The sequence below is a fragment of the Callospermophilus lateralis genome, chromosome 7 (genome assembly GCF_048772815.1).
Source record: "Callospermophilus lateralis isolate mCalLat2 chromosome 7, mCalLat2.hap1, whole genome shotgun sequence".
NCBI lineage: Eukaryota > Metazoa > Chordata > Mammalia > Rodentia > Sciuridae > Callospermophilus > Callospermophilus lateralis.
Window position 1 is genome coordinate 94142124 of NC_135311.1, and position 14492 is coordinate 94156615.

At 35.0% G+C, this 14492-nt stretch overlaps 1 protein-coding gene across 6 annotated transcripts in view; it reads right to left on the reverse strand.

Annotated features, from left to right (window-relative positions):
- The window catches only part of Atg4c (autophagy related 4C cysteine peptidase), a 114063-nt gene that overhangs the window by 72537 nt on the left and 27034 nt on the right, over nt 1–14492 (reverse strand). For 5 of the 6 annotated variants that reach the window (XM_076862335.1, XM_076862332.1, XM_076862334.1 and 2 more), the window contains 2 exons: nt 7776–7913; nt 64–147 (listed from right to left, as the gene is read on the reverse strand). In XM_076862335.1, coding sequence (XP_076718450.1) covers nt 64–147; nt 7776–7851 — 160 coding nt within the window. In that variant the 5' untranslated portion in view covers nt 7852–7913. The remainder of the gene's footprint in view (nt 1–63; nt 148–7775; nt 7914–14492) is intronic. The other variant, XM_076862333.1, reaches the window with a different exon arrangement.

Consider the following 14492-nt stretch of genomic DNA (forward strand, 5'->3'; position numbering starts at 1 on the left):
AGTAAAAAGTTTAACAATAAATTCTTCAAAGATTTTCAAATGTCTTACAAATTTAGCACTTACCTTCATATTTAAAATGGTAACATTTTCCAAGCAATAAAACTGGAGAATTTCTACTAAAATATGTCTTTGTTTTCAAAACCCAACCTAAATAGAAGGGAAAAAAAGAAGTCAAACTAAGAGTCTAGTAGTATTTTCTTTTAATTTCAAGACATCAATTACCATTTATGAATGTGCATTTATTCCAAGAGCTGCAAAATATTTAGACAATGACCTTAATATACAAGTCATATGTTACTTTTGAATAAAAATATTTTTAACCATATTCCATCCCCTTAAAGAATATGAGAAAAAAAATCTTAATTTACTTTGTCAGATCTTGATGTTATTATGGTACAAAATCCCAAAGACACAAATTCTGTTCTGACTTCCCCAACACTAACTTCTAGTCCCCAAGGCAACAATATATATCAATTTCTTGCATTTTCTTTTATCCTAGAAATTAAAAGACTTGAAAGTATTTGCATATTCCCAGGAAATAATTAAGGAAAAAAACACACAGTAGCCTAATGCTACTATGATAAAAGTGGATCCCTGAAGGTTCCTGAGGAAATCTGTTAAAACGTCTTCATTTTGATGAGATGAGAATGTCTGCATGTGTATATAAAGCTTTCAGACATCTAAATCTTCAACCTTCCAAACCTCAACAAGTTGCAAATTCTAATTCTTCCAATTTGTTTTATTACTAAACTGTCAGCATCAAAAAGGTAGTATCCTGGTCTGGGGATGCACTTCAGTGGCAGAAAGCTTGCCTAAGCATGTGCAAGGCCCTGGGTTCAATCTCCAGTGCAAAAAAAAAAAAAAAAAAATCCTTGGTAAAAGTTAGTATCCTTTTGGCTTTTTATAATTCCATTAATAATTCCAAATCTCTTGAGGAAAGAACTTGCCTGCTACATTGCTGAATATTCTTTTATTTATTTTATTTATTTATTCTAATTTGTATATGACAGTAGAATGTATTTCAATTCATATTACATATATACAGCATAATTTTTCATGTCCCTGGTTATACACAAAGTAGAGTCACACCATTTGAAATTCCTGACTGCTAATGGTAGGCTTAAATGAATCTTCTAAAATACTAGACTGTTTCAATACAAAGAAGCTGTAATTGAAAGTCAAATTGGGTCTACTCTTAGGAAGACAATCAGCCTTTATATTTAACAGACTTGTTATAAAATAGTGATTTTTATGAGTGCACCCCAAAGTGCTACATAAATAAATTAAAATATATATTTTTATTTTTAAAATATTTTTTAGTTGTAGATGGACAGACTATCTTTATTTTTATTTATTTATTTTTATGTGGTACTGAGGATTGAACCTAGGGCCTCACATGTGAGAGGCAAGCACTCTACCACTGAGCTACAAAACCAGCCTCGAAAAATTTATTTAAAATAAATATGTCAGTCTCTTAATTTGAAAGTAAGAGAGAATGGGATGTCAAATACACTAAGCTTCACTTGGATTATTACAAGACTCACCAAAATATTTTTTGTGTGATAAGTGTTTCCCTATTCTAACAACTGTAACGTATCATAGCCAAATTAAACTCCCTGTGGCTCAGTTTTGATTAGGTAACTCTTCTGTTCAAAAAACATATTCAGCTACTCATTACTTAATATATTTATTATGAACTTCTCATTCCTATTAAAGACTTTCCAGAGACAAATTATCTTTATAATCATATTTCCTTCTTTCCTTGCCTCTACTCAAAGTGGGCTTTGCTACAATAACAGTCCATCTAAATCCTACTCCTTCTTCTGGCTCAAACATGCTCTTCCAACACAATTTTTCCTTTCCCCCTTCTTTAAAGAAGTGAAAAATTGGCATTTATCTATTATATTCTGGGGACCAGACTATGAGTTTTACATATATCATCTTTTAATACTATTCTTAGTATCTTTTAAATGATCCTAATCCAAAATAGTAGTAGCTGTCTTTCCCAAAAAGGCAGTATTTTCAAAGAACACCCTAAGAACTTAATAAAAACAAGCTCAAATAAAAGGAAACTACTTAAGGAGAAACTTCTCCCTGTGGTTTATATTTTCTACCTATTTCCCAACCACCCACCAGTCCTTCTTCAAAAAAGGAAAAGTTAGGAATCCGGCCAGAACCTGAAGCACTGTAAAAGTACACAAGAGAACAGGATTACAGGGCTTTACAATTCAACCATTAATGACGGGGTACATATACTCTCTTACTCTTCTAATTCCTGTGTAGACCCTGGCAGGGTCTAACCCCTCATCACAGACTGATGTCCTTTAATATTCCATGTAGGAATAAGAGGAATCAGGACTTCCCATAAGACCCTATTTTTCTCTCTTTTTCCACAGGCATGTCAGAGATATATCAGTCTACCATGTCAATGACTAACCCATATGATGTAAGCTGGTTTCCTCTGCCACACTCTTCCACCATGATGTTCTGCCTCACCTCCAACCAGGAGGAATGGAGCCTGCCTTCTATGAACTAAGACCTCTGAAACCATGAGCCCTCAAATAATCTTTTCTTCTCTAAAATTGTCCTGGTCAGATCTTTTAGTCACAACAGCAAAAAAGCTGACTAAAACATTATACAAAGCTATACAGCTACACAAAGACTCTCCTCTTCATGGAGTCTCTCCGTGTGATTTCTCCAGAAGAGAACTGAACTGGTTACTTGACAGTTCAGAACTCCCAAACAGAGTAAGTGGAAGTCACCTTTTATTGGCTAGGCCTGGAACTGACACAGCCATCACTTCCATTTCATTCCTACTAACTAATGTCCAACATGAGCCAGACCAAATTCAATCATAAAAAGTGACAACACAAGATGTGCTTCACTCAGGGTCATCTTTGGAGATCAACTACCACAAAGAGAATCTTACAAAAAAGCCTTATTTGTAATATTCAAATTGGTGATTTAAGGCTTTAAAAGCCGTACACAGGATAAAACATACAGAAATACTAAGCATGATAATAATATTCTGGAGAATAAGAAACACCCAGAATAATAACTATCAATACTGACCTCAGTATCAATACTAATTTTTTAAAGAGGAACCCAAATTTATAATCATAAAATCATGTAAAAAGGGAGGGGGGAGCAAAAAATGGCTTTTTGAAGAAAATATAATCCAGTGCATTTTATATCTTATTATTCAGTTCCAATTTCATCACCATGATAATATCAGCCTGACTTTGAATAAACTTAAATTATGTAAACTATATTCAGAAAATAACAAGATTGAAAAACAAGGGAGGTTGGGTTTGAAATCTGTTTTCCAGATTAACCTGGATAGGTGGCCTTGAACATGTCACTCTCAGCTTTCTAAACTTATATTTTTAAAAAAAGAGTGTAATGATTTGGATCATCATCTCCAAAGGTTCAAGTGTCAAAGGCTTGGTCCCAAGCTGATACCCTACTGGAAGGTGGTGGAACTGATAGGAAGTTGGGTCATTGGAGATATGCCCTTGAGTGGAATACTTGGATCCCAATGTCTTCTCTCTTTTTGCTTCCTGGATGCTATAAGGTGAATAGCTGCCCCTGCCACATACTCCCCCACCATGATGTTTCTACCTAGCCAGAAGCCAGAAAGCAATGGAACCAGCCGACCCTGGGACTATCTCTGAAACTGTGAGCCAAAATAAATCTTTCCTCTCTTGAAAATGATTCTCAGGCATTTTGTCACAACAAGAAAAATCTAACACAGAGTATCAGAGAGATGAGATTTACATGATAAAGGACAAAAACTGTCTATTACAAAGTCCAGCATACAATGAATATTCAATCAACAGAAGTCTTTCCTACACTTCCCCATGCTATACAAACTCTAAGGATGTAAAATACACAAAACATTAAGAGCTCCATCAATTAAAATTAAAATAGTATTCCATAACAAAAAGCTACCTTCAACACTTAGTTACCCAAAACAATCTGTTCTTCAGAGATGTGATAACCATAATTTCACAATATGCACTTAAATATCTAAACAAAGAAAGCCACACATTATTAAAACTTTTATATGCATACGTGTGTGACTGGTTAAATAACAACTCCTAAGATACTGCTGAAATGTGTTAATGAGTTTCTTTATTATAATTTTCAAACTTTACAAATGAAATCTTCATCATATAACCTACTCATTAAAGATTAAAGGGCAAGGGCTGGGGATGTAGCTCAGTTGGTAGAGTGCTTGCCTTGCATGCATAAGGCCCCAGCACTACAAAAAAAAAAAAAAAAGATTAAATGACAAGTCTCTGCTTGCAGATAAAATGATTTTCTCTATTAAAAAAACTCAAAGAATCCACACACACACACACAAAAAAAAAAAAAAAACTAGTAGTACTTATAAAGAAGTTTTTCAAGGTTATAGAATACAAGATCAAATTACAAAAACCAGTTGTATTTCTAAATACCACAGTGAACAATTCAAAATGAAATTAAGAAAACAATTCATTTTACAACAGCATCAAAAAGAAAAGATAGCTCTAAGAAAAAGAGTGCAAGACTTGAACGCTGAAAACTATAAAACATCACTGAATTTTAAAAGACTTAAACAATTGGAAAGACATTCATGTCCATGGACAGGATGGCTTAATATTGCTAACAGAACAAAACTCCCCAAATTGATTTACATACTCGATGAAATCCCTATCAAAATCCCAGCTGGCATCTTGTAGAAATTGACAAAATGATCATAAAATTCATATGGAAAGGCAAATAAGCCAGAATAACCAAAAAAAATCCTGAAAAGGGGAAAAAAGTGGGAAGACTCACTTTCCAATTTCACACTTTACTACAAAGCTATAGTAATCATTGTGAGCATAATTGCAGCCATTTTCCTTTTCCCCACCTCCATTTTATGAATATTGTTCTTATTCCCATGAAATAGAAACTAGCCCGAGATAAAACCTACCAGCCTGGAGATGTGCTGGTCTCTCCCTGTTCTCTCATTAAGAGACAGAAGACAACTTACCGGCCCCTGAGATGTGGACGCACTGGTTTCCCTGTTCTCTCCTTAAGAAGATAAAGGGACATGCTGGCTTCCCTGTTCCCCCTCTGAGAGATAGGAAAACTGCCTGTCTCTGTTCCCAAGAAATAAACTTGCCTTCCACAAGATAAGGGGTTGCTTACTATGTCAGTCAAGACTAAACCTACCCCTAGTATGCAGCCATGGTTCTAGCCTATAAAAGATAAGATTCAAGGGGGGAATTGCTGTTGCTCTCCTTCCTTGCTGCTGCTGTCCCTCTCTTTGTGCAGAGCAGCCTTGTCAGGCTCCTGACAATAAACCTACTTCTTATACCAGGTGTGTGTGTGATCAGTCCTGCACCACTTTTCTTTCAATCATGACAGTCAGGTACTGGTATAAAGACAGATGTAGAGATAAATGATATAGAACTGATTAGAGATAAATGATATAGAACTACATCTGAGTTGTCGACAAAGTTGATTGTAGACAAAGATGTCAAGATCATTCAACTGAGAAATAATAGCTGATAATGAGAAATCTAGATAACCATACAAAAGAACAAAATTGGAACTCTACCTCTCACCACATGCAGAAATTAACTAAAAATGGATTTAAAAACCTAAATGTTAAGAGTTAAAACAATAAAATTCTCAGAAGGAAACATGAATATAAATTTTCACGATCTTGATTTAGCAACAATTGATTTATTATGGCATCAAAAGCACAAGCAACCAAAGACAAGAAAAACTGGACTTCAACAAAATTAAAGTTTTGGGCTTCAGTGGACACTACCAAGAGAGTAAAAAGTCAATCCAAGAATAGGAGAAAATATTTGTAAGTCATATATTTGCTAAGGGATTTTTATCACTCAATTATAAAATTACAAATAACCCAATTATAAAATGGACAAAGCATTTATTCAAAGAAGACATACAACTAGCCAGGTGGTCGTGAAAAGATGTTCATCATTATAAATCATCAGAGAAAGGCAAATAACCCCATAGTGAGATTCCACTTTACATCCACTGCAATAAGATGGACAATAACAAGTGATGAAAAGGATATGGATAAAGTCAATCTCTCAAACCTTGCTGAAGGGAATTTAAAATGGTACAGTCACTAAGGAAAATAGTTTGGCAGTTCCTTCAAAAGTTAAACTTTAGAGTTAATATATGACCCATCAATTCCACTGCTAGGTATATACCCACGAGAATGAAAAAGATACATTCACACAAAAACCTGTTCATAGCAACACTATTCATAGTAGCCAAAAACAGAAACAACCCAATATACATCAACTGAAAAAAGGTAAGTAAAATCTTTAGCCATACAATAAAACATTAATGAGTTTCATATAAAAAATGAAGTACTAATACATACATATTATAATACAGATGAACTTTGAAAATATTATTCAAAGTGACAATAGCCAGATACAATAGGTAACAAGCTATATGATTCCATTTACATGACATATTCAGAACAATCAAATTCATGGAGTCAGAAAGTACACTTTTTAAATTGATATGTTAAAAATATGAACTAGGGCTGAAGGAACAGCTCAGTGGTAGAATGCATTTAGCACATGCAAGGCCCTGAGTTTAATCTCCAACACCACAAAAAATAAAATTAAAATTAAAATTGTACACTATAAAAGGGTATATTTTTAGTATGTAAAATTCTTTTATTTTTTAAAAATTAATGTTCAAAATTTTCAAAATGCAATATCATGTTGTTGCCAAATTATATCTATACATATACAGCTAGCTGATCACTTCCAGTAGACCAGAAGCCAAATGCCAATTATGTTTTATCTGTATTTATATTATAAAGGCCTTTTATTGAATTCTGTTATCATTCCTGGTTTTTAAAATTTTTTTTAGTTGTACATGGACACAATATCTTTATTTTTACTTTAATGTGGTGCTGAAGATCAAACCCAATGTCTCATGCATACAAGGCAAGCGCTCTACCACTGAGCTACAACCTCAGCCCCATCATTCAGGTTTCAAAGATAAATTTAAAGAATTTTGTTATCATTCCTGTTTTGTTCTTCCTGTAGAAACTAGTTCTGCCTGAGTACTTCTCTATCTTTGAGGGCTTCTTCATCTCTAATTTGTATCTAACCTGAGGTGGATTTCAATAATAACCACATTAGTGGCTCAGGAGACTGAGGCAGGAGGATCATGAGTTCAAAGCCAATACTCAGCGAGACCCTGTCTCTAAATAAAATATTTTTTAAAAGAACTGGGGAAATGGCTCATTGGTAAAAAGTACCCCAGGATTTAATCCCTGATACCAAAAAAATATTACCCCTATTGAATTTGTTTGCCAAGAGTAACCAGTTTGAAAATAGTAACTAGAGAGTACATTTGAAGAAAAAATTCAGCAATATCAGTATACGAACCTGATACTACTTGTTTTGTATGTTCAGAAGTAAACTTTGGTTAACTTCCTGGTTCAGAGATGAGGCTGCCTGAAACTGAATCTAAAGAAACAAAGTATTATCATCTGAATAAATTATTTCTGCCATGGGATGTTAAAAAGTACACATCCATGAGGATATCAATAAACTCTATCAAAATAGGGAGGGAAAAAAGAACCGCACGGTATGTTTGAGTTTCTAAGCAATGTTCATAATGATATTTAGCTCTTTCTTCAGGAGATACTTATCTACATTCCTTACAAAAATTAAGGAAAAAAGATATATATCTTCAAATACTCCCTTGGATTTATATAATTCATAAGTCATAATACTTACTATATTTCATGTTGTTCCATGCTGATATAAATTTAGTTTTTAGCTTGTCAACTTCATCTGTTCCCGTGGCCTCCATATTCAAATTCTAAGAAAAAGCCATTACTTGGTTGCATTCTTCTATACAGTTTAATCTTCTGACTTAAAGGAAAAAAGTTAAAGAAAAATAAGTATACATATTATATGGTGCCATTCTGCTAAAGTTACTTAAGTGATTAAATATAATCTGAAGTAAAAGGAGCAAACCAATTTCTCATTTTACAGACAAAAACAGAAAATCAAATTCTCATTTACAGACAAAAATCTTATAAAATATGATATTCCATAAATATTTAACTATATGAAACATTCAATACCAAATATGTAACAATAAAATTATCACACAAAACCAAACAATCATATTGAATATAATAAAAATTACCTTAGTAACATAGCTCAGCTTTTATGCTTATAAGAACACCCAAGATTTATTTTATTTGTTATTAGAGAAGGTGATTTGAAATCTTATAAAATAAAATGTTGACTTCCATTAACATTAAGTTGCTACTTTCATATAAAGTTTAATTGTTTTGTATTTTAAATTATGACATTTAATTTCTTCCTATTTTAATACCAAATACCGAAGCTTTTTAAAAAATAAAATAGTATGGCTTAAATTTACAAAAGAAAATGTTTTCTTACTTTAAAATAAGAATAAACATAGTTCATAAGTATGTGTTTCATAATGTTGTCTAGGGGGAAAATTGAGTTGTGAGAGACAATCTGAATGAGGAACAAATTATAACTGAAAACGCTTGTGTTTATTTGCAATAATTCACAGTGTACTTTTCAAGAGATGAATGTTGCACAGAACATTACTCTTTTAGGGTTATAAATATCTACTCAAAAATATTGATACATCCATTTTTCTAACAATAGGCATTGTGTTTTATAATATGCATTAAAAGCTACTAATCATAAATTATGTCTAAGACAGGAGAAAACATGACCTACTGGTAGAATTTCAAAACAAATGTGCTTACAATACACAAACTCCAAAAAAGTGGCACAAGATGCAGGAGCAGGAAGGAATACACCGGGTGTTACAGACCAGGTTAAGAATTTCGTTCTTTATCCTAAGAAAGTGGTTTCAAACACAAATATTGGAATTGTTTTGTGTTTGTTTTACTCTAACAGCAGCATGGAGAATATTGAAAGATGACAGAAGCAGGGATACCTTCAGCTCATTCTGGGGCCTGACTGGATCCCAGCTGGTGGTATTCTGCCACCAATCCACATAAGACACAAGGGAACAATGGGAAAATGGGAAAGGATGCAGTTTAGGAAGCAGCAGCTGGACTGTTTCTCCACTGGTCCCACAGAAGCAGTTACAATTTATAGAAATGAAAATCAGGTGATATACATATTTATACAGGTTTAGTTAGGCTGTGCTTATTAGTCAGAGAATATATCAGTAGCACCTGTTTTCATTCTTAACAAGGCAGTTGGTTACATTGATTTGGGGCTAAAACGAGATGTCTGAGCTGAAAATCTCAATCTGCAAACTGCTGATGTGTAAACAAGAATTAGAGCTATAAATACATTTCTCAAGGACTTTTGTCTAGTTCATGTTTACAACCCCAGCACTTAGCAAATTCCTGGTATTTAATGAGAATATTTAAGGCTCTTCATGAAGTAACTCTATCCATACTTCACTTAGCTTCCTCTCTTGCCAATCCCTAACATGTATTGTATGCTGAAGCCATTTTTTAAATTAAGCTTCTTGAACTTTTGATATGCTGTTTGCTATCTCTGCAAGTACTATTCCTTCTACCTCGAATACCTTCCTGTTCACCCTCACTATTTGATCACCTTACATTTATTAAATGAATCACTGATGGGTTGGAGTTTTGTGTGGTTCAGTGGTAAAAGCACTTGCCTAGCATGTGTGAAGCACTGGGTTCATTTCTTAGCACCACACATAAATAAATAAATAAATAAATAAATAAATGTCCATCAACAACTAAAAAATATATTTTAAAAAATGAATCAGTGAACTGATAAATTAATGAAATATAAGTATATTGCTAGTAGCATTCTCCCCAGAATTAGAATGAGTTTTAACTTACAACTAAAATAAAGGAAAATTTCTCTCAAAGAAACTGTCCACATATTTAGCAAAATATATAAAAGCAAAGAGAAGCAGTTATAAAATGTGAGCATTACATAAAGTGCATCCACATGATGGATTACATAGCCTTTAAAAATGTCTCCAAAGAGTTTGTGAAAGTAGAGAAACACTGTCAGACCACACAGGCAGGGGTGGGATGGATGGCAGGTTCAAAAGAAGTTCATCAAAATGTTAACAGTTTCTCTGTGTGGTTACTTTTATATCATCGTTGTCCACATTTTCCAAATCTTATGTAAAGAAAATGTATTAGCTTTAGAATTTAGAAGATTATATTTTTTAAAGTCACCAACCTTGAATCCTCTAAATCCAAATATTTTAATTAAGAAAAGGTGCACACGTGTATTTTTTTTTTCCTAAATCAGAAAGAAAGTAGGCCACAGGAAAGACTGGTTCCACCAATTCCTAACACTATTATGGATGGTCCTTAGCAGGAATAAAGAAGTCAAGATGCACTGATTCTGACTCTCTAATTAAATAGTTTATCAAAGTCTTCTTTCCAACTACAAATATTTGGCACACTAACCAAAATGTAAGGATATTGTATTTCATCAACAGTGCTGCTGTGACACTTCCAGAATGGTGCCATAAAACCAATGAGCTCACCCCTAAATCCACTGTAGCTGTCCTACTCATGACTCCCTTGAAATTTCTCTAGCTTGGACACCATGATGCCATAATCTTCCCACTACTTTTTTTTTTTTTTCAGTTGTTGATGGACCTTTATTTATATGTAGTTCTGAGAATCGAACCCAGTATTTCACACATGTGAGGCAAGTGCTCTACCACTGAACTACAACCTCAGCCCCCATCTGACAATTCCTGTTAGGTTCCTTCATTAACTTCTATTCTCCATTTCTAAATGCATTATATTTACTTACATCTGCTACTAAACAGAGTTTTGGCCAGAACCCAAGAAGACAGTTCCTAAAGACTGTCCAATAGTTCTACCCTCTTTGCTTTCCTTTTCCATCAGTATTTCCACTCATATTTCTTTGGCTGTGGTCAATCTTTCCTTGAGCTCTTTGACTACAGACCTAATTCTAAAATCCACTTCTCTGCTAGTTTTATACTCGTATGTCTCTGGAATGCATCAAGTTGAACACGTCAAAATAAGTAAGCAAATTCATAAGCTTCTTGTAAAACTGGCTTCTTGCCTTATTCTGTCTCTGTAAATAGCATCAACTTCCCAACAGACTCAGGTTGGGGTCATCTCATACTCCTTGCATTCTCTTAACCCTTTACATCCTCTTCACATCCAAATCCTCCTTTTATTTTTTAAAATTTACAATGTCTGTTAAATCTGTTCATTTTCTCTACCACTCCTTAAATACCTCATTATTTCTTAGTCATTTCTGTCTAAATGACCTCCTTATTTTATTATTGTCCCTCTACACTACCATCCAATCGCCCTAAAGCATGCCTCTTTCACTGATTCCCTTTCGAATACAAAATAAAGTCTAAATCCCTGGTATTTAAATATAATACTTGCTTACTTAATAATTCTAGTGTTATCTGCAATTAGTATTCTTCATATAACCCAGACTTAGCTTTGTGAGATATTGCTGGGACACACACAGACTCCCCTACCCAAATATTAAAAAAAAAAAAAATCAAGATGCCCTAAAGGGGTTGGAGGAAATGAAGATGATGAGGAATCAGGCATTTTGCATAGGGAAAGCCTGCATCTTAGATAATGACTCCTAAATAAACAAATAAGCAAAGTAAGATGCTATGATACATAAATTAATGAGACAAGTATGCTAACCTCAATGAATTTAGAGTGGAATAAACTGCTGAATTATTCTTTTATTATTATTTTTATTGAAACTCCTGCTACTTAGATTAATGACTCAGAATATCTTTATCCCCAAATGTGAAACATTTGAAGTGTTTCTGAAACATATACTTAAGTATTCCATAAGAATACTTTTATTGTCATTGTTATATTGAGTAATTAAGAATAACAAAATTATCAGCACAGGATCAAACTAAAAATAATCTGTTACTATTTTAACAATTAAATATAGTTATTTTTCAAATGACTAATATTGAATTACATTATTTTCTAAAAATTGAAGCCCATTTTATTTCCATAACAAAAATTTAAATGACAATTTCTAAAACTCTTAATTTCTGAGCAATTGGAGGATATTTTAAAAAGTGATCCCTAGGGGCTAGGGATGTGGCTCAAATGGTAGCGTGCTTACCTAACATGCATGAGGCACTGGGTTCGATTCTCAGCACCACATAAAAACAAAATAAAGATATTATAAAATAAATAAATAAAGATATTGTATCCACCTAAAACTAAAAAAATAAATGTTTTTTGAAAAAGTGATCCCTAGAACCATGTTGGAAAGTATTAGAAACTGAGAAACTTTATAAAGGAATAAACAAAAATGCCTAATCGGAAGATTTGTCTTACTTTATACTAAAACTCATTAAAAAACTACAGTAATCAAACCTTAATACTATTTAAATTTATTATTCCTATTAGCACAGGATGACACCAAATAAAACATAATAGGGAACAAAGAAATAAACCTAAGCATATTTGAGAATTTAAGACCTGACATGGAGGATATTTCACATTATTGAGAAAAGATGAATAACACTAGAATAATAGGCTAGACAAAGTTTAAAAATAAAGTTCGGTGACTACCTCACACATTATGAATTCTAAATTAAAAATTTAAATACAAATGTAAACACAGAGGATATATGCGCATACTTCAAGGAAATAACAGATTTTTTTTTTTTTTAGAAAGAGTGAGAAAGAGGGAGAGAGAGAGAGAATTTTTAATATTTATTTTTTAGTATTTGGCGGACACAACATCTTTGTCTGTATGTGGTGCTGAGGATCGAACCGGGGCCGCACGCATGCCAGGCGAGCGTGCTACCACTTGAGCCACATCCCCAGCCCAGATTAAAAAATTTTAAACAACCTTGGAAGAGCAAAGGCAGTTCTAAGCACAGTATACAAAACCAGAAATCAGAAAGAAAAATGCAATTACTAGAAATGAAAACTTCTGTACAGCATGAACAAGGTTGAGTTACAATCCATCAAGGTTGAGTTACAATCCATCAAAGAGGAAAAAAAATTTGATACTCATTGAATATTCAAAGTTTTAAAGTCACTAATGTACCAATTATCCATAAAGTCAAAAATGGAAACGGCTATGAAATAAAACCTCTATTCTGACTTTCTTCTTTGTTGTTTTCTTTATTATTTAAATGTTATATTCTCTTTTAAAATAACAAAACTATTAAAAAATAAATTGCTGGTCGGAGAAGATGGCGGCGAAGGGAGTGCATCACCCCCGTGTACCATGTCACTGAGCGGGAGAATGACGAGTAAAAGCTAGCTGGTTAGGAATTTCCAGCAAAATTGGGGTGCTCCAAAACCTAGAGGAAGGATTTCCATCGCATGAGGATCCGCTACGGGTGCTCAAACTCGAGAGATTTGTCCGCACAGAGGGTCACGCTGCTTATTCAGCAAATCGCCCCGCGGCTAGAGTCTGCGGGGCGCGCTGGGAAAAGACGAGATAGCGACGCAAAGATACAGCGCTGCGAATTCTGCGGGCTCCTGCCAGCTGTGCAATTACTGTGTACAGTGCTGAATTCTGGGTTTGAGACGGAGGAAGGAAGCAGTCTAATTTGGTTCTCCACACCGGTCAGAACACAGAGGAAGCCAGCGGCCACCATCTTGGAGAGCTGATGTCACCATCCCTGTTTTCGACTGATCGCAGCTCATTCAGCTATAGAACAGGTAATTTCAGGCTGCCATTAGCCTGTGTCTCGCAGACAAATTACTCAGGCTCAGTGCTAAAGAACCCGCAGAAACTGCTTCTTGGAGCCTGCTCCTATCAGAACATACACCGAGCCCGGATCGGCTGCATTCAAGCTCCAGTCCACCTGCTTCTCAGGACTCAGCACTAATGATCCCGCTGAAATAACTGGTCGGCCCTTCTAAACTTACAGAGGTAAAAGGCAACCAAGCCTTCATAAGCAGTGGCCACAGGATTGAAACAGGGCTTGGGAGAGAGACAGTCAGGACCCGCCCGGTCATTGGTCACCCGGCAAAGGGAACAAACGGTCACCATTTGCATGGGATACCACCATGGCAGAGAACTGACGTCACGGGTGGAGGGGATAACTTCATTGAAACCAGCGACAACAGGTGTGTAATTCCCTAGCCATCCCTCTCCACACAGTGGGGAAACCTTAAAGGCCCCTCCCAGCTCTCCCATAAGGACCCCTCCCAGCTCTCCCATGAGCGCATTAGCCAGACGGAGGGAATCAGGAGTGGCGCAGGACTCAAGGCACGGAACTCCCAGCTACCGCTTCCACCAGTGCTGGCAACTGAGGTCTCTAGGACCAGATACCGGGGGCATGGCTACTGGAGGGCAAGCAAATTCGCTGGGGATTCTCAGCCCCAAGCTCTACAAACTTAGGGTCTGAGGGAGGCAAACAGGGAGAGTGTGAACAGGTGTTCATAAAAACAGGGCTCCCAGGAGCAGCAGACCTGGCGTGTAGCCAGTATTGTGGTG